The sequence below is a fragment of the Ambystoma mexicanum genome, chromosome 1p (genome assembly GCF_040938575.1).
Source record: "Ambystoma mexicanum isolate Mex_15411 chromosome 1p, UKY_AmexF1_1, whole genome shotgun sequence".
Classification (NCBI taxonomy): Eukaryota; Metazoa; Chordata; class Amphibia; order Caudata; family Ambystomatidae; genus Ambystoma; species Ambystoma mexicanum.
In genome coordinates, this window is record NC_090921.1 from 324,038,304 (window position 1) to 324,065,637 (window position 27,334).

A 27,334-nucleotide genomic window follows, 5' to 3' on the forward strand; every position below is an offset into this window, starting at 1 on the left:
TTGGCAACAAGAGCATAGTCCACAATTGTTGGGTCGTGCGAGACGTCCCTGCCGCCTTTTACTTAGGCAGTGACATTCTCAATCGCTTTGCCATTAGTTTGGACCTAATAAACTTCAAAGCTTGGTCCCGATTAGCGGATAATCCCATGGGCTTTGATGATCCAGAAAAAGCATTTAGGTCAGCTCAATTGCTACCTTATGCAGTTGAAATTCAGATCAAAGAGGAAGTCACCATCCCAGAAAGGACCCGACAATTCTCCCTGGAAGTGAAAGTTAAAAGGGGACAAGAGTTGAAAAACCCTGATGCTTACATACATCTACATGCTTCTCTCCAACAGCAAGGGTTAGGGGTAAAACCAACACCATTAGTCAACATAGAACATGACACCATTCTAATAGAGGTGGATAACAGCGACTTAAAGAGTATTACTCTAGCCGCAGGCACCATTATTGGAATGGCGGTTGATGACCGACATTTTTCCATCGACTTAGTAAATGAACTGTTAGGGCCAATCCCCAAGGACTGCTTTGACAGTGACAGTGACGACAATACAACACCAGACAGGATTTTTACCCGGCATGGGGGGAACTTCCTGGTGTACACTTCTTGCCCTTATGGTAAGGAAGATGTGACTTGTGACTTCAGGAGGGATGAGGTGATTTTCCAAGTCCATGAGGGCTGCCTTTCCCACCTGAAGCCTCCAGTCCAAATCAGCACTCTGACCAGGGACTTCTCCACCCAGCTGGAGGAGGCCGCTGAGATAGCCAAACCAGAAGTCTTTCCAGGCTTCAGGCAGATGGTGGAAGAGAGAGTCAACCTAGCTGACGCCTGTGTGACTCTGGAACAAAAGCAAAAGTTGAAACAAGTTTTCTTGGATTTCCAAGATCTCTTTGCGGTAGACTCATATGACTGTGGCTGCACCGACATCCACACAACAACAATCCCCACGGACCCTGGCATGACTCCTGTGTTTGTGAAGCAATATCTCTTGCCTCTCGCATCAATGGAGTCCCTTACTGAAATAATTAAGAACCTTGAGTCCAGGGGAATAATCCGTCCAGTCCACAGCACCTTCAATAATCCGGTGCTGGGAATATTGAAGCCAAACGGCCAGTGGAGACTCTGCGCCGACCTCAGGGAGCTCAACAAACGGGTCCATACTTCCCGATGGCCTCTGCCCTACATTGACCAAGGGCTGGCCCAGATCCAGGGGTCACAGGTATTCACTGCAATAGACCTGACCAATGGATACTGGACTGTGCCTGTCAGCAGGGAGGACCAATACAAACTGGCTTTTACCTTTGGGGGCCAGCAGTACACATGGACCCGGACGCCCTTCGGATACCTCAACTCCGGCAATGAATTCAACATTTTCCTACATAAGGCCATGCCCGACCTGGGTGCGAGGGGTAACCTGGATTATGTAGATGATGTCCTCATCAAAAGTTCATCTGTGGAGGAACACATAGCGGAAATCCGTTATGTTCTGACACAGTTGAGGGCCGCCGGAGCAAAACTTTCCTTTCAGAAAGCACAGTGGTGTAGAACCCGTGTTAATTTCTTGGGGCATGAGATTACTCCTCAGGGTCTCTGTCCCCAGGAAAAGAAAGTGGAAGCACTTCAGAAACTGAAAGACCCCACAACTCTGCGAGAACTAAGGAGCCTCCTTGGACTGACTAATTACAGCAGAAAGTTCATTGAGGGCTACGCAGAGATTACCAGACCCCTGATTCATCTCCTGAAGGGGGGGTCAAGTGGGAATGGGGTCCAGAACAAGCCGAGGCAGTAAGACAACTCAAGAGAAGCATCTCACAAGCGCCTTGCCTAGCTTACCCTGTCAGAAACAAGGAGTTCTTCCTGGAGACGGGGTTCTCTAATACATGCTTGACGGCAGTATTATACCAAAAGCATGACAAGGTCAATAAAGTAATCTCCTATGCGAGCAAAACTTTATCCTCTGTGGAGGAAAAATTCAACGATTGTGAGAAGGCACTCCTGGAAACGGTGTGGGCATTGAAGAATTACCGCCCGTTTATCCAGGGGGAACACATCATAGTGGAGACTCCACACCAGCCTCTGCAATATCTCCAAAGTGACAGAATCCGGGCCGGAAATGTGAGTAATTCCCGAATTACTTCCTGGATTCTGTCAATGCAAGGCTTTCCTGTGGAGGACAGATATGGCCAAAACAAGAAGAGTCCCCTCGCGCAAGGTCTGGCTGACTTGCATGATTGTGCCAGAGAAAACTGTCTCGAGGACGAAAGTCTAAAAATCAAGGACAACACGGAGGCATACCTTAATTCCCCACACAAAGTCTTTGAAGAGGACAAGTGTGAGGGAATGCCCACTGTCTATGTGGATGGATGGTCGTACCATGTTGACAACAACGGGGAGTAAGAACTGGTGGCCGGCGTAGGGAATGCATGGGTGAATGAGTCCCCAGAACCCTCCGCTGGATACAAAATTGGTCCCCGAAGTAGTCAGGTGGCAGAATTGATGGCTGTGCATCAGGCCATCCTCACTGCTGTCCAGCATCAACTCCACGAACTGGTCATAATCACAGATTCGGATTATGTACGGAACGGGTTCGTGGAGCACCTGGTTAATTGGAAAACCAGAGGCATGTTATGTGCTAACAACAAACACTTGAAACATGGGAAGTTGATTCAAAACATTGATGACCTGGTCACCTCGAATGAGATGACCATCTATTGGAAGAAGATCAAGGGTCATTCCAAAGTAGAGGGACCAGACAAAACTAGAAATGACTTAGCTGATCAGCTGGCCAAAACCGGGGCCATCCAAAGGGATCTAATTGAGATTGAGTCCCTGTTGGGGGAAATCCAGGTCACTGCTATCACTAGGTCCCAGACAAATGCTCACAACGACCTTTCAATTGCACAATGGAGTAAGGAGACCCCTGATGCTGATTTAATTACCGCTCAGAAGGGGGATCCAATAATTGGTAAATTTTACCAACACCTTGAGGACCCTGAGAACTTTCCCCTGACGGATACCGATTACATTGGGAAAGAGGACCTAAGAGTGTTGATGAAATGTCCAAAAATGTTCCGGATCCAAGACGGTTTGTTGGTAAGGAAATCCAAAGCTGGCCACGATCAGTGGGTGGTTCCTACCTCATTCCGAAGCCTGATGTTAAGTCACGCCCATGATGCGGCCACCGCCGGTCATAGGGGGTGTCACACAACATTGGAAATCTTAAGAGAGGTTGCATACTGGCCACACATGGGGCAGGACCTCGACCAATACTTGAAGGGGTGTCTTGTGTGTGCACAATTTCAGCCATCATCCCTCACGCACCGTGCGCCTCTCCAAAAGCGGGGGATGACACTGCCATGGTCAGATTTACAAATCGACTTTGTAGGCCCCGTGATTCGCTCTGCTAGGGGGAATAAGTACATGTTGACTGTGACATGCTTGTTTACCAAGTGGGTGGAATGTCTCCCAGCCCCAAATTGCAAGGCAGAAACGGCAGCCGCCTTGATGATTAACCACATCTTTTCCCGTTTTGGTCTACCTCAAAGGATTGAGTCAGACAGAGGTAGCCACTTCACCAGTGAAGTAATGACAAAGATGTGGGAGATACTGGGGGTCAAAAGGAAGTTGCATATTGCTTACCGGCCAGCTTCTTCTGGGGCAGTAGAGAGATATAACCAGACAATTGTGAGCATCTTAAAGAAGTTTGTGGCAGGTTCTGGGCCAAGTTGGGATATCCGATTACCTCTGGTCCTAATGGCCATCAGATCTACCCCTTCATCTGCAACCAAAATGTCACCATTTGAGTTGATGACTGGGCGCAAGATGGTGCTTCCGCAGCATTTGCTCTAAAGGACCCAAGAGCAGACACTAATAAATGCCTCCACAACTCATGAGTATGTGGAGAATTTAAGGAAACACCTTCAACATGCTTTTGCTTATGCTCAGCGGAATCTAGAAAGATCAGCTGATAGCATGAAGACCCACTATGACCTGAAGACTTCCAGGAAGGAATATCAGGTGGGAGACCGGGTCTATCTATACAACTTCCAAAGGAACCAGGCCAAGCAGCGCAAATTTTTGCCTACATGGAAGGGACCCTTTGAGATCATCGACAAGATCTCCCCTGTGGCCTACAAAATCCACATCCCCAAAGGTCCTTTGGCAGTGGGGGAAGACAAGTGGGTCCACATAAACCAGTTGAAATGTTGCCATCCCAGGCACACTCTGCAACAACTGGAGGAATCCTCTGGAATCCTAGCGGGTACTGTCTCAGATTAATTCAGTTCCAACCATAAAACATACCACATCTAGTCTCTAAAATATTGTGATTTGCATGAAACTGTCTCTTAGTTATACTGTTTTTTTTTTCAAAATAAGAATGTAATGTTTCGTTATGATGAAATGCATATGCTGCCCCACTATCTCAACAGTGGTGGAAAAAACGTCTATGAATAGGTATTACCGCTCTTCCTTTGTCCTAGGAGAAAGAAAACCTGGAGACGGGACAAGGAGGACGATCCGGTGACCGGGAGCAGAGACGCAACGGGCCCAGGGTACCGCCCAATTTTCCCATCAGGACCGGCGAGGAGAACCGATCGATCCGACCGGATGGAGAAAAAGATGCTGAACTGTGCCATCTATTGGAAGAAGATGAGGAAACATCCCAGGTCTTGCGAGTCCCATTCGTGAAATAGAATGGCCATCGCAAGAGGGGGGCTTGTGGGATGTATTTACCCATGCATCCGAGCCCTACCTCAAAACTGTGCAGTACTGACATGGAAAACATCATGATGGCCAGAGCTTCCCAGAAAATGCACAGGGAAATGCATGAAGAATAGGCTGCCACTCATTTTTGCCGATGTTATGGGCACAGAAGGACGCTGCCTAAAACCACCATTGGACTACCCACACAGTAGTCTGAAACCATTGGGAGTGGCAATGCTGATTGTCAAAAGCAAACCCATAACTGTTGGGAATTCATTTTCTTAAATCCCAAAAAGGGGTGCAGTACCAGTACTCACCACTATCCAAAAGCCGGCGTTTTAAAACCACCAGATTTTGTAGAAAACTGAATAAATTAACCCAAAGCAAGCCAAAGAAAGACTTACTGAGAGGTGGATCCAATGTAAAGTTATATTCTGAAGTGACTTGAAGATTTATAGCAAGACTGGCTGAGCTGTGGATTTCAGCAGTTTAAGTAAATTTGGACTGAAAGACACTACAAATCTAAATGTTTAAATTGACTGAGTGACCTATTTCTGAGTGTCACATAGGTTGCAATTGTTTAAATGTCATAGTTTTGAACTTAGAATCAGCATTCTAGCTGCATATGTAAAAATGTTTAGTTTTATTTGAATGCAGAAAACTGGGGAACAGAAATGACATGTAGCTAAAAACTGGCTTAAAGAGATTCCAATTTTGCCTGGCAACTACCCCCCATCAGGAGTGAAACTTGAGTCACAGCTGTGTTCCCAGGCCTATCTGCCTTTTGCTGGCCACATTAAGGATATGCCATCTCTCTGATAATTGAATTAAGGGGAGCCCCCACAGAATACAGGAGCTCTGAACAAAGCCCTGTCCTGACTCAGGCAAATGTTTTATTGGCGGGAGTCGTAAATGGAGCTTCCTCTTGGCAGAAGCTGGGAGGGGCAGGGTCTCTGAGCTTGGCAGAAACTGGAAAGACTGGTTTCTGTACCATGTGACATGAAAAGACACACCTCTATAGCCAGAATATGGTTTTAGAAAAAGATGAATAACTCATAGAGCGGACTTGTGAAAATTATTTAAATGACACCATAATTCTTGTGATTTTTCTGCCCACATTTTAAGAGGTTTTTAGAACCGGTGGCATGTTCAGGGGGGTTTTAGCGGAAAAGAGGATATTACTCAAAATGTGTGCATGTGAAAAATCTGACACTTCATCAACTAATGTCCATACTCCTTGCGCACATGAAATAAATGTAAATGAATATAAATGTTAAATAAATAAATAAATGTGTGTAAATCTGGAGAAAAATCTGATGTTGCAAAACCACTAAAAAGGTGCAAATATTGCCATTTCTGAATGCAAGCCCCCAGGAAGAGCAAAGTTTGAACAGGGTATACCTCCTGTAATGCATGATGGGTGCATATGATTTTAAAACAATATGGACCTCTGCAAATATGGGTTTTTTTTATCAAATATAGATTGTGTGCAATTTGACAGGGGAGGATCCTCTGACCCATAAAACCTACAGCATCACTCTGACTCACAGTTCCTTCCCCAATCAAGTGAGAAACGGAAATTGGGCCAATGGCAAGTGGAGAGGGGTAGGGGCTAGTGATGCTGCACACACACCCACATTCAAAACACATAAAAGCAGAGAGACAGGACAGATAGGGACCTTCAAATCCATTTGCAGCTGGAAGCTCTGCCGGGAAAATCCATACTTTACCTCCATCAACCTTCAGAGACCCAGACCAGACCAGCAGAGTAGAGCTGACCTGTTAGCAGAGGCAGAGCAGAGCTGACCCAGATCACTGTGAAGTGCAGAGACCAGAGTCCAGTCTAAAACCTGACCAGATCCATGGCGAGGCCCATTTCACTCAAGAATATAGTGTGAGTACCTAGAAAACTGTGCAGAACCAATCTCTTAGTTAAAATAATATAATTCAATCTATTTTAATCTAAGTAGAACTGTCTCCTAACTGTCACCTGTCATTTGCAAAGCTGTCACCTGTCACTTTCTAGTTGCAAGCTGCACTTGTCTTTTTGAACTTTAAAATTTCAAATCTGAAAAACGTCCTTTATTTAATCGCTCATATCTCCGTGACCGTTTGTGCTAGAGACTTGCAGTAACTTTCCTCGGAAAGCTTAGAATCGTGGCTTTCCTACAAACCTAGAACCGCATTCCTACCCCCTATAGTTTTGCCGCAATCGCATAAAACGCACGCGAGAATTTTGCCGCGATTTGCAAATTTCTCCACGTGTGAAAACAGCAGTTTGCTTGCCTTCCATTTGCCAGAAATTCGTTTAACCTGCTAATTATCCCTGAATCATTGCTAGTGTGAGCCTGGACTAATATTAACTAGATACCACTCATCCTGAACCTCTAGAGGGAATTAAAAGCATTTTAACATATTTTCACTCCATTGCCAGCACATATCAAAGCATTTTGCCTGTGTTTTCAACTTCTGTAGTGTAAGTTGCTGGGTGAACTGAATTACATTTGAATTGCATTTCTGAGAATTGTGTGCCTTCCTTCCATTTCCTTGCATTGCATAAAAGGGGGGGTGAATTGTCCAAGAAAGTGATTACATTGTCTTTTGCTGAAATCCTATCAAGTTATTTTCTGTACTGCATTTCATTCCACCTTGCATCCATTTGAAACCATAAAAGTATTGTTGCTATCTTATCCATTTCATGTCAACTCCTTAGTGATTATAAAGAAGTGTGCTAGTGCCAGATTCTCCTTGTTAATCTTTATCATATCAGATTAAGTGTGATATTCAATTATTAATTTATTATAAAGTGTGATATATATACCTATTGTTGAAACTATCAATTAAACCTTTTAACTTGCAAAACAGAACTACTTCTTGGCTCAGTGGGGTCAGGAGGATTCCAAGAGAGGGGTGTTATATAGGGGTAGTCATCCAGAACGCATGAACTGGACTTAAAGTTATATCAATAAGGGTTTTCATTCAGTATTATAGACTAGGCGTTGACTTAGCTGTAGTGTTGAATTGAATCCTCTTACATCTTCTACCCATACAAGGTTTCTAGACAATTCCGAGCTATGAAAGTCAGTCAAAAGAGGTTCTTCCGTGTTCTTCCAAAACCGTCAAGGACCACATTGACACCCTCGCTCCTGCCCTGGCTGACTTCTGCAACTACTCTTTTGCCACTGGAGCCTTCCCTTCCCCCCCAGAAACACTCTGTTGTGCACCCTCTTCTCAAGAAACCCTCCTGCCCAGCTATCACCTGTTCGCCATCACTCCTTTCCTGGGCAAACTCCTGGAAAAGCTGGCCATCTCCCAGCTTAATCTTCACACTGAATCTGTTGGTTGTCTCCATGACCATCAGTCTGGCTTCAGAGCTGGCAGAAGTATGGAAACTGCTCTCCTGAACATCTGTGAAGACCTGCGCTCTAACCTTGATTCTAATCTCCCCTCTGTTCTCATCTTACTCAATCTCTCTTCTGCCTTTGACACGGTCAACCATGTCATCCTGCTCAATCATCTCTGTGATAACCTGGGTAACACTGATCAGGCCCTGGCCTGGTTGACCTCATTCCTCTCTAATCGAACCTCCCAGGTCCAACTTGGGTCCTTCCTTTCCTCTATCTCACTCTCTACATGTGGTGTTCCCCAGGGGTCTAACCTTTCTCCCTGAAGGATCAACCAATACCTGGCACCTCTCGCCCACCGTATTGCCGCTCTCTGCTCCAACTTTCAGTGCTATGTGGATGACACTCCAATCGTTTTCAGGCTCCCCTCTGCCACCTCTTCTCCTTCTCTCATCTCTGACTGTCTGCCTGCTATCCAGGAGTGGTATGCCGCCAACGACCTCTGCCTTAATGCCAGTAAGACAGAGATTCTCCTCATCGGCACACCTGCACCCTCCTTTCCTGTCACTCTCTGGATGGCTTCCCTTGGCCCTCTTCCTGCTCCCACCTGTGAGGCTAAGAACCTTGGAGTCATCTTCGACTTCACACTCTCCTTTTCTCCTCACATCTCTGATGTCTCTAAGAAGTCAAACTACCAACTGCACCTCCTCAGAGGTATTCTTCCTTTCCTCCCCTTCCCCGAGAAGCTCACTGTCTAAAGCTCTGGTTCTCATTAGGCTGGACTACTGCAACATCCTCTTTCTAAATCTGCCTGCCTCTACTCCCCGCCCTCTGCAACTCATCCAGAACAGGACAGTGAGACTTGTCCTTGGCCTTAAGCCCAGGGATCATATCTCTCCATTACTGAAATCTCTGCATTGTCTCAGAGTGGCTGCAAGGATTAAGTTCAAAACCCTCTGCATTGTCCACAAGGCCTTCTGGGGCCTGGGTCCTCAATACCTCCAACTCTCTCTTCGTAAATACCTTCCTACTCGAGCTCTTCACTCCTCCACCTACAACTCCCTCAGGGTCAGTCACTTCTCCAAGCAATGGGTTGGTGGTAGATCTCTTTCTTCGGCTGGGGCCTCCCTCTGGAACAGCCTCCCTGCCTCTCTGAAACTTGAGGAGAACCATCCCCGGTTCCGGAAGCACCTGAAGACCTTCCTCTATACTTCTGCCTTCTCTCTTCCTCTCCCTTGGTAATTTCCTGTCTGATACTGCACTGGTCACCTGGCTACCCTCTGATTTCGGGCACAGGTCCCTGCCCGCCCAGTTGCAGACCTACACTGCCTCCCAGCAACCCTTGCACTTGGGTCTGTATTTGTAACCCTACAGTCCCCCTACCTGCACTTTTGCACACCTGCTGTCTGCACTTTCCCTTGCACCTGCCACCTGCTGGCCCCACTTGTTATTGATTTGATCCCATGTACAGCACTACTCCCTTCCCCTTTTCCCTGGCACTTTTCCTCTCCGACCGCCCCTGCACTTGCATGATCGCAATGTCACTTGGCCTAGTAAGATCGTTGTCTCTGTCCTCCCTCTGTTCCCCCTTCCTTGCCTTGTTGTGCCTTGAAACACTTGTGTATGGGCTCGTTACAAATGCCACATCATATCACAAGTGCACGCCGCCTTTTGCACTGCACTTTAGCACTCCACTCTGCAAATGATGAACATTTGGCGATAGGGAGCCGTTTACATTGCAGTGAATCGTAACGGTCCCCCGGCACGGGCTCCTCAGAGTTTACCACTGGCGGATGTGATATTTCTGGAATACCTCTAGTGGTATTCCAGAAATACATCCTCTGGCAATGGTAACTTCTGAAGTCATTTTTGCAAACATTTTTATATGTCCATTACCACCTACAATGCGATAGTGGAAATAGACAATATAAGTTAATAGCATTACTGTACACTTTTTAAATATAAAAAAGGGTCAATACTTCATTATTATTATTTATGGTATTTATTGTGCCCAGACCTGGCTTTGAGAAGCAACGAAGCGATTTACAGAGGTATACAAGAACACAGATACATAACAGAGAACCTTTAAGAGGTATACAACAGTACAGATGCATAACGGAGCGCATTTGAGATGTAACAACAGAATAGATATACAGCAGGGGTGGGATACAGAGGGGCACAGAAGAGGGGTACAGCTGGACCGGGTAGCGGGGAGGTTATGTGAGGGTGGTGTCTAGTGAGTGAGTGAGGGGCGATGTGATGGCCTAGGGGTTGAGGCCTACACCAAGGTACTGACCCTTTTATGCATTAAATGTGCATGAGGGTGTGAGGGGGTCACCAGAGATGCCATAGTTTCATACCCAAACCATGGGCCAGTAATACATATTTTACATTACAAAAAAGTTAACATTTTTGGGGCCAAAATTGAATTTTTACCTCCACCTTTTAGGTGGAGATAAAAACATTCAGACTTTGGCAAAAATGAACTGGAACATTTTACCTCCCATGGTATTGCACTGTAATATTGCCTCAGGGAATAACTACAGAACCCTTAATCCAAAATCCAATGGAGAGTAATCCTGGTGGTAATTTATGAATATCGCTAAAATTATTCCTACCACAGAATTTGTAATTACCTTCTTGAAATCCCTGCTGATAGCCCTCTGTGGAATCAGTCATGCATTTGCCCCTGTGTATCTTCAAGACTCCTCTGTGCCACATCTTGTGCCCCTGGTAATGCCAGTCTATAATCTGTTAAACATGTCCCTTGATCGCCTGTGGAACTCCGCTCTCCCACCTGGTGCTCCGGGTAATGTCAGTCTATAATCTGGTAAACATGTCCCATGATCGCCTGATGTTCTCCGCTCTCCCACCTGGTGCTCTTGATAATGTCAGTCTATAATTTGTATTTGGATTTATTTTATTTGTAGTGCACACCTTGCCCCGGGGCATCTGGGCGCATGTTTTGCAAGGCAGTTACAGGTTACAGCAAAGATATATTTTACATTTTACACATATATACAAGCAGTTAAGAGCATTACATAGAAGAAAAAGCTGAGCAGAACAGTCAATAAGCAGTACACAGCCAGTTCGCAAGTAAAAGGATTGACAACTGTAAAGGCTTATAGAGAGTTGGCCTGGGCATCCAGATCATGTAGCCACAATTTGGTTTTCGATTTGAAGGAGTGGATGTATGGAACATTTCGTAGAGCATTGGGTAGGGTGTTCCAGAGCTTAGCCGCAAGGACTGGGAAGCTCGAGCCTCTGGCTGTCTGCAGCTTGAAACTGGGAATAGTCAATGTGTGAGCTTGAGCAGATCTCAAGGGTCTGATTGCTGTATGTTGAGTAAAGCACGTGGATAAGTAGGCAGGGGCTACATTGTTCTGAGCCTTGTGAGTTAGAACAAGTGCTTTGAGAGATATGTGATGTGTGACGGGTAGCCAATGCAAGTTGCGTCTAGTGTTGGAAATGTGAGAGCGCCTGGGGACGTTGAGAGCTGCCCTTAAGGCATTGTTCTAAGTGACCTGGAGTTTATCAAGGTTTCTTTGACTGGTCCCTAAGTAGAGGGCGTTGCAATAGTCGATTTTGGACATGATGACGGTTCTGGCGAGGATCAGGCAGTTATCCGCTGTCAAGAAGGGGCGGCGCTCTGTGATCAGTTTACAGGTATAAAATGACGCTGAGACTACTGCATTGGTTTGTCTATTGAGGGACAGAGTAGAGTCTAAGTAGATTCCAAGTGTTTTAGTGACGTTGGAAACTTTGATATCATTCCCGTCAATAATAAAGGATTTGTATTTGGGGTCAAGTTTAGTGAGTTTGGGTTGAGAGCCTAGAATGAGTAACTCTGTGTTTTCATCATTTAGGCAGAGCCCATGATGTGCCATCCATGCCTGGATGACAGGGTAGACTGCATTGAGTGCTTTGACATCGGTTGCATAGTCGCCCGTGATAGGGATGAGTATCTTTGTGTCGTCCACATAATTAGTGTAGGAGACACCCAGATAGTCAAGTATATCAAAGAGCGGTTTAGTAAACACATTGTAAAGTGTGGGGGATACACAAGATCCTTGTGGGACTCCACACGGGACATGAGCTGGATCGGCTGCGGCTAAGGAAGAGAAGACCCTCATGGTTCTGTTTGCCAGGAAAGAGCTGATCCAGGATGTGGCTGCGTCTGAAAAGTGAGCAGCAATCTTGAGATGGTGGCAGAGGATTTGATGATTGACCAAATCGAAGGCTGCTGAGAGATCAAGAAGGAGCAGGAGCGCCTGTTTGCCCTTGTCTTTCAGGTCCTTGATTTGGGTTTTCAGATCAATTAAGGCTGTCTCCGTGCCGTGTCTGGGATGGAAACGGAATTGTCTAAGCCCTAGTAGATTGTTGGTTTCGAGGTAGTCCTGGATTTGCAGATAGGCCACTCTATCCAGAATTTTGAGTAGGTATGGCACCGTGGTGATGGGCCTGTAGTTGGAGGGGTTACTGGGATCGAGATTAGGTTAAATCTGGTATAATCTGGTAAACATGTCCCTTGATCTCCTGTGGTACTCCGCTCTCCCACCTGGTGATCCTGGTAATGTCATTCTATAATCTGGTAAACATGTCCCTTGATCGCCTGTGGTACTCCGCTCTCACACCTGGCGCTCCTGGTAATGTCAGTCTATAATTGGGTAAACATGTCCCTTGTTCACCTGTATTACTCTGCTCTCACACCTGGCGCTCCTGGTAATGTTAGTCTATAATCTGGTAAACTCTCACACCTGGCGCTCCTGGTAATGCAAATCTATAATCTGGTAAACATGTCCATTGATCGCCTGTGGTACTCCGCTCTCACACCTGGTGTTCCTGGTAATGTCAGTCTATAATCTGGTAAACATGTCCCTTGATCTCCTGTGGTACTCCGCTCTCCCACCTGGTGCTCCTGGTAATGTCATTCTATAATCTAGTAAACATGTCCCTTGATCACCTGTGGTACTCCGCTCTCCCACCTGGTGTTCCTGGTAATGTCAGTCTATAATCTAGTAAACATGTCCCTTGATCACCTCTGGTATTCCACTCTCCCACCTGGTGCTCCTGGTAATGTCAGTCTATAATCTAGAAAGCATGTCCCTTGATCTCCTGTCGTACTCTGCTCTCACACCTAGTGCTCCTCGTAATGTCAGTCTATAATCTGGTAAACATGTCCCTTGTTCGCCTGTGGTACTCCGCTCTCACACCTGGTGCTCCTGGTAATGTCAGTCTATAATCTGGTAAACATGTCCATTGATCGCCTGTGGTACTCTGCTCTCACACCTGACTCTCCGGGTGATGTCAGACTATAATCTGGTAATCATGTCCCTTGATCGCCTGTGGGACTCCGCTCTCCCACCTGGTGCTCCTGGTGATGTCAGACTATAATCTGGTAATCATGTCCCTTGATCGCCTGTGGTACTCAGCTCTCCCACCTGGTGCTCCTGGTAATGTCAGTCTATAATCTGGTAAACATGTCTCTTGATCTCCTGTGGTACTCCGCTCTCCCACCTGGTGCTCCTGGTAATGTCATTGTACAATCTAGTAAACATGTCCTTGATCTCCTGTCGTACTCCGTTCTCACACCTGGTGCTCCTCGTAATGTCAGTCTATAATCTGGTAAATATGTCCTTTGTTCGCATGTGGTACTCCGCTCTTACACCTGGCGCTCCTGGTAATGTCAGTCTATAATCTGGTAAACTCTCACACTTGGTGCTCCTGGTAATGTCAGTCTATAATCTGGTAAACATGTCTATTGTTCGCTTGTGGTACTCTGCTTTCACACCTGACTCTCCTGGTGATGTCAGACTATAATCTGGTAATCATGTCCTTTGATCGCCTGTGGTACTCCGCTCTCCCACCTGGTGCTCCTGGTGATGTCAGAATATAAATTGATAATCATGTCCCTTGATAGCCTGTGGTACTCCGCTCTCCCACCTGGTGATCCTGGTAATGTCAGTCTATAATCTGGTAAACATGTCCCTTGATCTCCTGTGGTACTCCGCCCTCCCACCTGGTGCTCCCGGTTATGTCATTCTATAATCTAGTAAACATGTCCCTTGATCGCCTGTGGTACTCTGCTCTCCCTCCTGGTGTTCCGGGTAATGTCAGTCTATAATCTAGTAAACATGTCCCTTGATTGCCTGTGGTACTCTGCTCTCCCACCTGGTGCTCCTGGTAATGTCAGTCTATAATCTAGTAAACATGTCCCTTGATCTCCTGTGGTACTCCGATCTCACACCTGGTGCTCCTGGTAATGTCAGTCTATAATTTGGTAAACATGTCCCTTGTTCGCCTGTGGTACTCCGCTCTCACACCTGGCGCTCCTGGTAATGTCAGTCTATAATCTGGTAAACTCTCACACCTGGTGTTCCTGGTAATGTCAGTCTATAATCTGGTAAACATGTCAATTGATCGTCTGTGGTACTCCGCTCTCACACCTGGTGCTCCTGGTAATGCCAGTCTATAATCCGGTAAACTCTCACACCTGGCGCTCCTGGTGATGTCAGTCTATAATCTGGTAATCATGTCCCTTGATCGCATGTGGTACTCCGCTCTCACACCTGACGCTCCTGGTGATGTCAGACTATAATCTGGTAATCATGTCCCTTGATCGCCTGTGGTACTCCGCTCTCCCACCTGGTGCTCCTGGTAATGTCAGTCTATAATCTAGTAAACATGTTCCTTGATCTCCTTTGGTACTCCGTTCTCACACCTGGAGCTCCTGGTAATGTCAGTCTATAATTTTTTAAACATGTCCCTTGTTCGCCTGTGGTACTCCGCTCTCACACCTGGCGCTCCTGGTAATGTCAATCGATAATCTGGTAAACTCTCACACCTGGCGCTCCTGGTAATGCCAGTCTATAATCTGGTAAACATGTCCATTGATCATCTGTGGTATTCCACTCTCACACCTAGTGCTCCTGGCAATGTCAGTCTATAATCTGGTAAACATGTCCCTTGATCTCCTTTGGTACTCCACTCCCCCACCTGGTGTTCCTGGTAATGTCATTCTATAATCTGGTAAATATGTCCCTTAATCGCCTGTGGTACTCCGCTCTCCCACTTGGTGTTCCTGGTAATGTCAGTCTATAATCTAGTAAACATGTCCCTTGATCGCCTGTGGTACTCCGCTCTCCCACCTGGTGCTCCTGGTAATGTCAGTCTATAATCTAGTAAACATGTCCCTTGATCTCTTGTGGTACTCCGCTCTCATACCTGGCGCTCCTGGTAATGTCAGTGTATAATTTGGTAAACATATCCCTTGTTCGCGTGTGGTACTCCGCTCTCACACCTGGCGCTCATGGTAATGTCAGTCTATAATCTGGTAAACCTTCACACCTGGCACTCCTGGTAATGTCAGTCTATAATCTGTTAAACATGTCCATTGATCGTCTGTGGTACTCTGCTCTCACACCTGGTGCACCTGGTAATGTCATTCTATAATCTGGTAAACATGTCCCTTGATCTCCTGTGGTACTCCGCTCTCCCACCTGCTGTTCCTGGTAATGTCAGTCTATAATCTAGTAAACATGTCCCTTGATCTCCTGTGGTACTCCGCTCTCACACCTGGCGCTCCTGGTAATGTCAGTCTATAATCTAGTAAACATGTCCCTTGATCTCCTGTGGTACTCCGCTCTCACACCTGGCGCTCCTGGTAATGTCAGTCTATAATCTGATAAACTCTCACAACTGGCGCTCCTGGTAATATCAGTCTATAATTTGGTAAACATATCAATGGATCGTCTGTGGTTCTCTGCTCTCACACCTGGTTCTCTTCGTAATGACAGTCTATAATCTGGTAAACAAGTCCCTTGATCCTCTGTGGTACTCCGCTCTCCCTCCTGGTGCTCCTGGTAATGTCATTCTATAATCTGGTAAACATGTCCCTTGATCACCTGTGGTACTCCGCTCTCCCACCTGGTGTTCCTGGTAATATCATCCTATAATCTAGTAAACATGTCCCTTGATCTCCTGTGGTACTCCGCTCTCCCACCTGGTGCTCCTGGTAATGTCATTCTATAATCTGGTAAACATGCCCCTTGATCGCCTGTGGTACTCCGCTCTCCCACCTGGTGCTCCTGGTAATGTCAGTCTATAATCTGGTAAACATGTCCCTTGTTCGCCTGTGGTACTCCGCTCTCACACCTGGCGTTCCTGCTAATGTCAGTCTATAATCTGGTAAACTCTCACACTTGACCGCTCCTGGGCATTTCAGTCTCTAATCTGGTAAACATGTCCATTGATCGCCTGTGGTACTCCGCTCTCACACCTGGCGCTCCTGGTGATGTCAGTCTATAATCTGGTAATCATATCCCTTGAACGCATGTGGTACTCCGCTCTCACACCTGGCGCTCCTGGTGATGTCAGTCTATAATCTGGTAATCATGTCCCTTGATCGCATGTGGTACTCCACTCTCCCACCTGGTGTTCCTGGTAATGTCAGTCTATAATCTGGTAAAACTGTCCCTTGATCGCCTGATGTACTCCGCTCTCCCACCTGGTGTTCCTGATAATGTCAGTCTATAATCTAGTAAACATGTCCCTTTCTCACCTGTGGTAATCTGCTCTCCCACCTGGTGCTCCTGGTAATGTCAGTCTATAATATGGTAAAAATGTCCCTCGATCGCCTGATGTACTCCGCTCTCCCACCTAGTGTTCCTGGTAATGTCAGTCTATAATCTACTAAACATGTCCCTTGATCTCTTGTGGTACTCCGCTCTCACACCTGGCGTTCCTGATAATGTCAGTCTATAATCTGGTAAACTCTCACACCTGGCGCTCCTGGTAATGTCAGTCTATAATCTGGTAAACATGTTCATTGATCGCCTGATGTACTCCGCTCTCCCACCTGGTGTTCCTGGTAATGTCAGTCTATAATCTACTAAACATGTCCCTTGATCTCCTGTGGTACTCCGCTCTCACACCTGGCGCTCCTGATAATGTCAGTCTATAATCTGGTAAACATGTTCATTGATCGCCTGTGGTACTCCGCTCTCACACCGGGCACTCCTGGTAATGTCAGTCTATAATCTGGTAAACATGTCCATTGATCACCTGTGTTACTCCGCTCTCACACCTGGCGCTCCTGGTGATGTCAGTCTATAATCTGGTAATCGTGTCCCTTGATCGCCTGTGGTACTCCGCTTTCACACCCGCCGCTCCTGGTAACGTCAGTCTATAATCTAGTAAACATGCCTCTTAATAACCTTTACAATTTCCTCTCTCACACCTGATGTCCCTGATAATGTGAGTCGACAGATGGATGTAGCAGTGTGCTGTGTTCCTGTAACAGTAACGCCCCTTTCCTATATTACGCCAATGACTGTGTGTCTGTGATCCTTGCTTGCAGGTCCTGGTCCCGGCCGCTACCGGTTACCGCCGACAGTGGGCTTCGTCAGCCATGACTACACCCGCTTCACAAGCCCAGCGTACTCCTTCCACGGGCGGCTCAGCAACGTCAGTAAGTGTCCCCAGAAAGCTCCCGGATGACGGGATTATCGTGCAGCTGAGAGGATCGCCAGTGTACTCCTGCCATTGTTTGCTATATCTCATATTACCTGAAGTAAAGTTAAGAAGTGCAGCTGGTCCTGGTGTTTTGGCTCCCATCACTGAATCTTGGTACTTCTGACGCTGTATTTGTGAAGGACAAAGTAGCACTACGAGTACCAGAATGCATACCGTTTAAGCTAAATCGCATTGACTATAAATTGAAAATAAAAAAAATAGCTACGAACAGCTCACACCTGAGATGAACTACATGTCTGTAATCTGTGATGCATCCTAGTTGAGGCGGGGAGTGGGTTCAAGTGGTTAGGTCCTTGGCAGCAAGGTCTGCTAATATACCCATTTTGTTTTTGTTATGCTATGGGTTACATGGTATTTTTAAAGCAGGAGTCTACCATTTTCCAAACCTAGTTTCCCTGTTGAAGTTCTTGAACTGTTGTGGGACGCCATACTGGATATCTGAGGGCAGGTGGCGGATGGTCCTGGCTGGGGCTCAGAAGCCTAATGGTTCTAGCCATAAACCTCTGGTCCTGGATTTGTGGGCTGGTGCCGTGGGGTGTGGTGTGACCCAAGTTCCATATATATATGCTCCACAATATCAATGATGACTCTGAGACATTGATTAGGTCTTAATTCGTTTAATATTAGATCTTAACTGCCTTCCAGCTGTCCCCAGCCCTACATTCCACATTCCATTCTGCAGGCTCCCTTGCCTACATTCCACATTCCATTCTGCAGGCTCCCTTGCCCACATTCCACATTCCATTCTGCAGGCTCCCTTGCCTACATTCCACATTCTATTCTGCAGGCTCCCTTGCCTACATTCCACATTCTATTCTGCAGGCTCCCTTGCCTACATTCCACATTCCATTCTGCAGGCTCCCTTGCCTACATTCCACATTCTATTCTGCAGGCTCCCTTGCCTACATTCCACATTCTATTCTGCAGGCTCCCTTGCCTACATTCCACATTCCATTCTTCAGGCTCCCTTGCCTACATTCCACATTCTATTCAGCTACAACATCCTCCCTTACTTATCATCTGAGTTCATCATACACATCTATTTAATGTGTCCAATAGTCTGTTCGAGAATACACAGATTATGCTTTGCAAATATAATACTCCATCACAGCCTGGCCTCTCACATTCCCGTGTCCTTGGACCTCTTCTCCGTTATTCCCTTATGAAGGTTCCTTCATCACCACGCACAATGCAATGTAAAGTTAACGTCATGAAGTCAACCAACATTAATGCCTCTCCTAAGAGCAGTGCATGTATCTGTCTTTCAGCATGCATCCACTGACAGTATGCCCAGCCTGTGCACTTTCGCCTTGTCATCCCTTTTTGTCTTGGTATCCTTTTATGGTACTCCCCCGCAACACCCCGCTCACTATACCACACTGGTTTTTTTTACTTACCTGCAATGCTACCACCAAAGGTTCAAACTTTTGGTGTTTGAACCTTTGGTGGTAGCATTTTTAGAACTTTTTGTTCATGCGACCGTTTAGATACAGTCTTTTTGTACAATACCTTCCACATTCCATTCTCCAGGCTCCCTTGCCTACATTCCACATTCTATTCAGCTACAACAGACTGTTGGCACTCCTGGTATCTTACCACTCACCGTTTGTGGAAGAGACTTGTGTGTTTGAGTCTGCGTGATTCCTGTGTTGTGGTGTGTCGTGTGAGAGAAGAGGGTTGTAGTGTGCTAGGGCCTGTGCTCCCATCTCTTTGTGGCTGTGTGGTGGTGTGCGTCGGTGGCCTTTCAATGTGTTCTTGCTGGAAACTGATAACTCAGGGTACATTGCAGTGCTTGCCTGCCGTGGTGTAGGTTTGAGGGGTCAGTCATGTTATGTTATTTGCTCTCATATAGCACGCCTTCAGGCCTTCTAAATGCAATGGTGTGTCACTGAGGCCAGAGGGTGTTCTTGTGTGGGGTTAGACAGGTAAACATTGGTACTTCCAAATTCCTTTCTGTTTGCTGTGTTGTAGGTCTGGATGGGAGAGTGACCATCCCGAGAGGGAATTGGCAAGCTAAATGCTCTCCCTGTTTATCACAAGTCAGGTTTTGTTGAGTAGATGTGTTTAGGTGCGATTGGTGCCTAGTAGTGTCAGCCATAGGGGTGAGATGACCGTAGGTCTCCTCTGCCTATTTCAGCATAGGAGTTTGATGATGTATGACAGTAGGGGGGCTGTGACGAATCAACTTCTGTGGCACCAGTGGTCCAGGGATGAATATCGGTTTCTAAACCGTCAATCACCCCACACCTCTAGTACACCAGAATGGATCTGAATAAATTGGACACACAAGTAAATTAGAAACCTCCTTGTCCACTTTTGGCAATGTGGATGGAACGGCAGGCTTATCTCTGCAAGGTTGTGGATCATTGTTTAATACAACCCACAAGGTAAAGGAACACAGAGTACAGACAGTTTCACGAAGGAAAGGGATGCACTCTGGATACTGACAGGATGGTAGTTGGTAAAGCAATCAGTCTTAACTGTTCAATGTTATTGGGTTTCAGCACCAAAGAAGCAAGTGGTCGTAAATGTCACAAGGGGCCTTCGGAGAAGGACCAGGTGGACCGACCCACAATGATCCTAGTGCTTGAGATGATCTTGATGCTCGACAGCATCGAGTCGGTTCCAGGACGATTTGCAGCTCCTGCGACAGAGTTCAAGACAGGAGACGGCTGCAGGTATCAGGCGGCAGGCAGTTTGGCAAGCCTGGCTGGACAGATGGTTGCAGGATGGCCTACACCGCGGTGCGGGGTCAAGAATCATCGCTGTGCTGGTTTTGGTGGATCTGGAACGCTGGTCGAGGCATATCGGATGGCTTTAGTGACTGCAGCAAGACACAATCAGTGGCACAGCCAGTCGCGGTTCGAGGTCTCGACTGCCTTGAAAATGTCCTTATAAGCTGGATGCTGGTTGATGCTTGTTGTGGCACTCCACCTAGCTTCTTTGCAGAGCTTGTGTAATCCTTTGTGGCAGACGGCCCAAAGCTGAGGAGAGTGTTTGCAGGCTACGGCCTTATCCTTTGTTCAGAGACCCTCTGGCACTTCCCACCTAGGAAGCTTGCTGGCAGAACCTAGCAGGGCACGCTTTGGAGCTGCTGGATGGGTCCTCTGAGTCCGGTATCTCCCTCTGTTCCTTGTGAGTTGTTTAGGGGAGGGATCTTGCTTCCCTCTTGGAAATCCTGGCCTTCCTTCACTGGCAGAAGCTGTAAGGCAGACTGTTCCTTCAGCCAGGGTCCAAATTAGTCCCTTTTTCGTATTCTTTTTAGAAGTGATCGGATGATCTGCTAATTGAGGAGCTCAGCCTTCTTTAAAAGCCAAATAGGCCCCAGTGATTGGAGCAGACTAAGCCTACCTTAATGAACCAATCCTGGGTCCCTACCAACAATCTTCTGTTATGCGTGAGGTCAGGACCAGAGTGCTTTGCAACAGGAAAGGTAAGAGGTGACAACATGTACTTCTAAGTACCACCCATCTTCATGTCTGTTGTAGATCAAAGTGTCTCTCTGGTTATCTGAGCCCTTTGTGGCTCTTGATCAAAGTGGGGCTCTTGATCAAAGTGCAGCTCTCCCTTGAAGTTTGTGGTGAGAACAGACTTCTGTCTCCATAAAATCACATACTTCGTCCCTCTGAAAGGGGTCTGCTTTACAGGGGGTGCCTAGGGTAAATAGTGGACCCAGACATGCCATTTTCTGTCCTTCATACAGAGGCATGGGAACTAGTTTCAGGTCGACACATTGCATATCCAAGAGGTGTGAGTACTGTCTTCATCGTGTCCATTCTGCGATCAAGCCTGATGCAGGCCTGTTCCAATTAACTCCAATAAGTATGCACTGCCACCAGCAGTTTAGACAATAGGAATGCAGATCCATTAAGCATTTTGATATTTTAATTAGGCTGCCCATGGCGGGAGGAATGTGTTGCCTTCCCCCTTCTTGAGATGCTTTGATGTACCCATAGCTGTAAAATTCCAGCGAAATGTGACAGGGAGGACTGCACCTGTAGGTTGTGTCCCCCTCCGGAGTACATATGACTATGGGCCTCATCACAAGCTTGCCGGTCCGCAAACAACGGTTGCGCACAGTGCCGGTGCTTCCGTCCTCCCCATTCCCATGGAGTCATATGACTCCATGGGAATGGGGAGTAACAATTGCTGCCGCCTGACTTACTGGACCGGCGGGGCTGTAATGCACCAATTACTCCGGCAAGTCATGCGGTGGTAATTCATCACAAGTCTGGTGGTAGATTGCCGGTTTTACCGGCACGGCTACCGCTGGACTTGAAATGAGGCCCTATGTGTTTGTTGTGCGGTGAGCAGACGAAAATGTGTGGGGATTAGCCACACACATTTTCTGAGGTTGATCTCCCATCATTCATTTTCATTACAAAACTTCAAAAAAGCCCAGCCGAGCGCACCCTCCCCGTGCGAATGATCGAATTCCTCACAGCGGCAGAGAATGTTTTTGGCATGGGTCATTTGTGGTGTTATCCAATTCCTGGTTGTATTGCATTGACCTATTTCTCAGTAGTATGTTATGTTACTCTTCTATAGTATGACATCTGACGTGTGCATGGCATGCACTCTTGGCACTTTGGTCCTAAAAGAGATGCAGTGGGAGTGGTTGGTGGGATATGGAGAGGGGAGGAAGGTTGTTTTTTGTAAAGTAATGACACGTGGCAGACCATGCTCTGCTGCATGTATGCGTCTACATGTTGAGAACGCGCATGGTGATGTGTGTTGCCTAAAGGGTGATCCGAGGCTCTGCTGTGGGTAAGCGTCTCCATGTTGAGAACACGTGTGGTGATGTGTGTTGCGAAAGTGCTGTTGAGAGGCTCTACTGAGGGTAAGTCAGGTGGCTACATGTTACGAACGCGTTTGGTGATATGTGTTGTTGAAGTGGCAATGCCAGGCAATTCAGATAAACTGTGCTGTGGGCATGCCGCTATGTGTTCTCAAAGCAAGTAGTGATGCGTGTTACTGATTTGGTTACGCAAGGCAGATCAGAGAAACTGCTCTGCCGCAGTTAAGGAGCTACATGTCAAGAATGTGTGTGGTGATGTGTGGTGCTGAAGTGGCAATGCAAGGCAGGGCACCTGCCTAGGGTTGTGCTGGGGGATAGGCGTCTACACAGTGAGAAAGCGAGTAGTGATGTGTGTTGCTGATTTGGTTACGCAAGGCAGATCAGAGAATCTGCTCTGCTGCAGGTAAGGAGCTACATGTCAAGAATGTGTGTGGTGATGTGTGGTGCTGAAGTGGCAATGCAAGGCAGGGCGCCTGCCTAGGGTTGTGCTGGGGGATAGGTGTCTACACAGTGAGAAAGCGAGTAGTGGTGTGTGTTGCTGATTTGGTTTTGCAAAGCAGATCAGGGAAACTGTGCTCCCCTGCAGTTCTCGGTGTTAATAAATAAAATGAGCATTGATGTGTGTGTTTTATAGGTTTATGGCCTGGCGGCAAGTGGGTTGGTTGTCCACCTGGATTGAGTCGAGGGTGGTCAGACCCTGCTCCATCCAGACCTGCACTTTCTCAAATAGTTGGACACCCCTGTAAGAAAGCACCCCAGGACACCAGAGGAGTGATGCTGGTGTGCTGGAAGGCCACGTCCTCAGCTCACTTTTCCAGGTAATCCATGGTAGAAAAGGTATGAAGGCCCTAAGAACCAATCACAGCAGAGGCTCATCGTTTTAAGGGTAACCAGTACGTGACGGAGCTCTGCAGACACGAGGGGTTGTTGGCCTTGGTTCCCGGGTTACCTCGAGGGGGGAGGCCCCCGAAGTGGCCTACCTGAGGCACTGTGACCACGGCGTGGATGGAGAAACGGGTGAGTAGATGCAACACGCTGTGTGAGTATGGCTGTCGTATTGGCCACTGTAATCTGGATGGAGTGGTGGCGGCAGTGTGACAGTGGTAGTATGATTGGTGTGGTGGGGACATTAAATGTTGTGGTGTAGCCTATATTGTGAGTGTAGTGTTTGTGATGTTAGCATTTTAGAATTGTGGGTGTGGTGGTAGTGATTGTCATATAAATGGGGCGGAAGATTTTGTACCATGAATTGCTGTGTGAATGTGGTAGCAGGGAGTATGCAGTAGATGTGGTATGTTGAGAATATGGCAGTGGTGATTGCAGGGCGGCAGTGACTGTTATTCCAATGTGGTTGTTGTGAATTCTCGTGACTACGGTGATGATTAAAGTGAGGCACCATATTCATGAGATTCAAGTCGCTTCTGGCCCAGCAGCTGGATGTTAATTTGATTGCCTGGGGGCAATACTCGTGGAGATGAGGACCATTAACCCTCCTTACGCACCTTTGCTCCGCTTTGGCCAATAAGTTGGCCTTCTTAGCTTATAACCACCATATTGGCCAACACTCTTGTCAATAGTGATAAATTCAACTGTGTCAGGATTGGGTCCTTTTCCCCCACCTTTCCTCTCTTTCCCGGGTTTGGTTTTCCCTTTTCTTAGTTTGTCATGGGGGAAGCATGTGGTGGTTTGATCACGATGCCCATGGGCTGTTGCACATTCTACAAACGCAAATAAATAAATAAATAAATAAATCGCCTGCCTTGTTCGAGCGCCGCCAGGGCTCACAAACGATGTGGGAGAGCAGTTGGCATCTGGTGGCCGGAGCAGCGGCAGTGCAGCCATGACTGGGGGTCTTCCACTATTAAACTTACCCTTCTTCCCAGATCCGCCGTCTGCCTTCTCGGACAACAATCTAAGCAAAACAGTGTCAGGACATGGTGAACTAGACAGTGCCTCAGGGTGTCGTAACTATGACCATACAGATCTTCCCCAGGATTCCCTAAGATACATTAACACTCTAGATTACTATGGATATAGTGCCCTACCTTCTTTTTGATACTCCCACTTTTGTCAGGAATTGATATTCGCACTGTCTGGCCATAGCACGCAGCATCAATACCTCATAACACACTCCGAACAGCGACTATTTCCTCCCACCTGCTTAGGGTGCTTATAGATTCCAAATATTCTCACCATCCAGCCAGGGGTCATGCTCCTTAGCCGGTAGATCCTTCTCGTCCGATGACCAGCTTTTCTTACCCTGTGGCAAGATTAAGCCATTTCAGCAGTTTCTTCCTTTTATATTTACAGGTCTTGATCAAACTCCTTCTCAGCCCCTGACACTAGTGGGGAAATGGTCCGCTCTGGACTTTACCAGTGGCAACTCTCTGGGTGAGCGTCTTCTCCTCCTCTCGCCTGCTCTTCAGCTCACACTCCTTTCCACTCTGGACCATGGAGCATGTCTTGAGTCACCATGACAGAGACCGCAGCTCCTTAATAGTCAGTCTGTTTGGTGTTAGCACATAACAAAGGGTTTTATACATTAGTCCCTAATTCTTCCATGATCTTAGTTGTTTGTCCTTTGCCGTGTCTTTTTCCCCTTCTAACATATTGCCTCAGCCTTTTCCTGTTATTAGATTACTCTTGGTAATCATGTGCAATTAGACTTGCTGCTTTGTGGCTCAAATGGCCTGGCCACCATTTTGAAGTCAGATGGAAGTAGTGCACAGATCGCACGGCTCCACTTCATAGTGCAAGTCCTGCTCGACAGCTGGTAGCTGTCTGGGAGTATGGTAAGTGTTTGTGCTTTCCCAGTGCATGTCTGCAGCAGAGGAAATGCAGTATTCGTGAGCAATACTGCTGGCTCCACTTTCAGTCAGTGGAGGCTGGTACATTTTTTAACTGGAGGGGCATAAATGTATGTATCAAATATGAGAGGGCGACCGAGTTCGGTGAGGCAACCCGAACCAAACAAGGCAGGTGGTGGTCCTGCCCTCTCCCCTCACCCCCTCCCCTCCCCCGCACATGAAAACGTTTCAAATAAATGGTTAAAATGGTGCTTTTTGCAGCACTATATGGGAAAAGTACTGTAAAAGACCACACAGCGCATTCACTTTTGCATGATAGCACATGAGAAAAGGCAATGACAGAAACACCACTCAAACAAAGGGAGGCGGACTTGCCTTCATATACAGAAATACCTTCGACATCAAAATCATCCAAGATGCGCAAATCCCGTCTGCCGAATCTTTGTCAATTAAGCTACCCCTCTCACTCAACCACACGGCCACCGTGCACCTCATTTATCGACCACCAGGACCCAGCGCCTCTTTCACAGAGGACATTGCATCACTTATATCCATAAACACCAAACCTAACTCGCAAACCATCCTACTTAGGGACTTTAACCTCGGTCTCAATGATCCTAAAGACACCAATGCCCTTGACTTAGCCAATTCACTATCTGATTTGGGTCACACGCACATCATCCACGAATCTACCCATATTAAAGGTAGAACTCTAGACTGGCTCTCACACATCAACTGCTCTATTGACCTCCTATCCAATGACCCATGCATCTGGTCAGACCACCACAAACTAACCTTTGCTATCAAAGCTAACACTACTCACTCAGCGCCCACCATCGCCCCTGCCATCCGCACGAGAAATAAGAAAGACATTACTCCCGACAAACTCCTACCTATACTACTCCCCATATTGAATAACATTGATTCAGATGCAGACCCTACAGCTCTAGTGGACACCTACAACCAGGCTATACTTAAAGCTCTGGATTCCATTGCCCCGCTAAAACTGCGGAAACCGAAACCACAGCGTCACCTTAACACATGGTTCACGCCTCAGTTAAGAGAACTACGTAAAGCCAAAAGAACCGCTGAGGCACTTTGGAAAAAACATCCCACAGCACCGAACAAATTTGAACTAACCCTAGTATCCTCTAGCTACAAAGAAGCCATACTCCTAGCCAAAAAAGACTCCTATAACAAAAGGATTACACAAGCGGAATCCAATACTAAAGAACTCTTCAAAATACTCAAAGAATTAGAATCCCCTATTGCCCCGACTGACAAAGGTATTACTGACGCATTATGGTGCAGCAACATCCAGAAAGCCTTATTAGATAAAATAGCTTGTCTACAATCCAAAATTAACGCAAAAAAATCTGTGCTATCTGCAGACCCTAACCACAAACAACTGCCTAACATACCTCCAACCCTCCAAACGACTTGTAAACCTTTCAGCTTCTCACCCCTTTCAACGTGGGAAGTAGAAAACATCATCAGGAAACTGAAACCTTCAAACTGCCAAGGCGATGCCTGCCCTGCCCCGTTTGTTAAAGCAGCTGCACACGATCTTGCGCCATTCATTACCAATCTCATCAATGCCTCTTTCAAATCTGGAATAGTTCCTGACAATCTTAAAGACGCTTGGGTCATTCCACTCCTCAAAAAACCTACGCTTGACCCAGCTAACCCGTCTAATTACAGACCAATAACGACGGTACCTTTCCTATTAAAAATACTGGACAGAGCAGCCAACCTACAAATACAGGCTTATCTAGAAGCCAACAACCTCTTAGGGCTCAGGCAATCAGGCTTCCGACCAAGACACGGTACGGAAACTGCACTTATTGACCTTACCACCCAGATCCAAACCTTGAAAGACCATGGCAAACTTGCACTCCTTTTATTGCTTGACCTGTCAGCAGCGTTTGATTTGGTTAATCATCAAACACTCTGCCAACACCTGAAATCTGCAGCCCACTTTTCAGATGCAGCCACGGCATGGATCAGTTCCTTCCTGGCGAACAGAGCCATGAGGGTCTTCTCTCCCACAGATTCCGCCGAGCCGGCCCCAGTACCTTGTGGTGTCCCGCAAGGCTCATGCGTGTCCCCGACACTTTATAATATATTCACGAAACCCCTCTTCGAT

At 46.9% G+C, this 27,334-nt stretch overlaps 1 protein-coding gene across 1 annotated transcript in view; it reads left to right on the plus strand.

Annotated features, from left to right (window-relative positions):
* The window catches only part of CIMAP1D (CIMAP1 family member D), a 101,215-nt gene that overhangs the window by 15,039 nt on the left and 58,842 nt on the right, over positions 1-27,334 (plus strand). Inside the window, exon 2 of the mRNA XM_069648002.1 lies at positions 17,408-17,518. Within this exon, the coding sequence (XP_069504103.1) occupies positions 17,408-17,518 (111 nt within the window). The remainder of the gene's footprint in view (positions 1-17,407; positions 17,519-27,334) is intronic.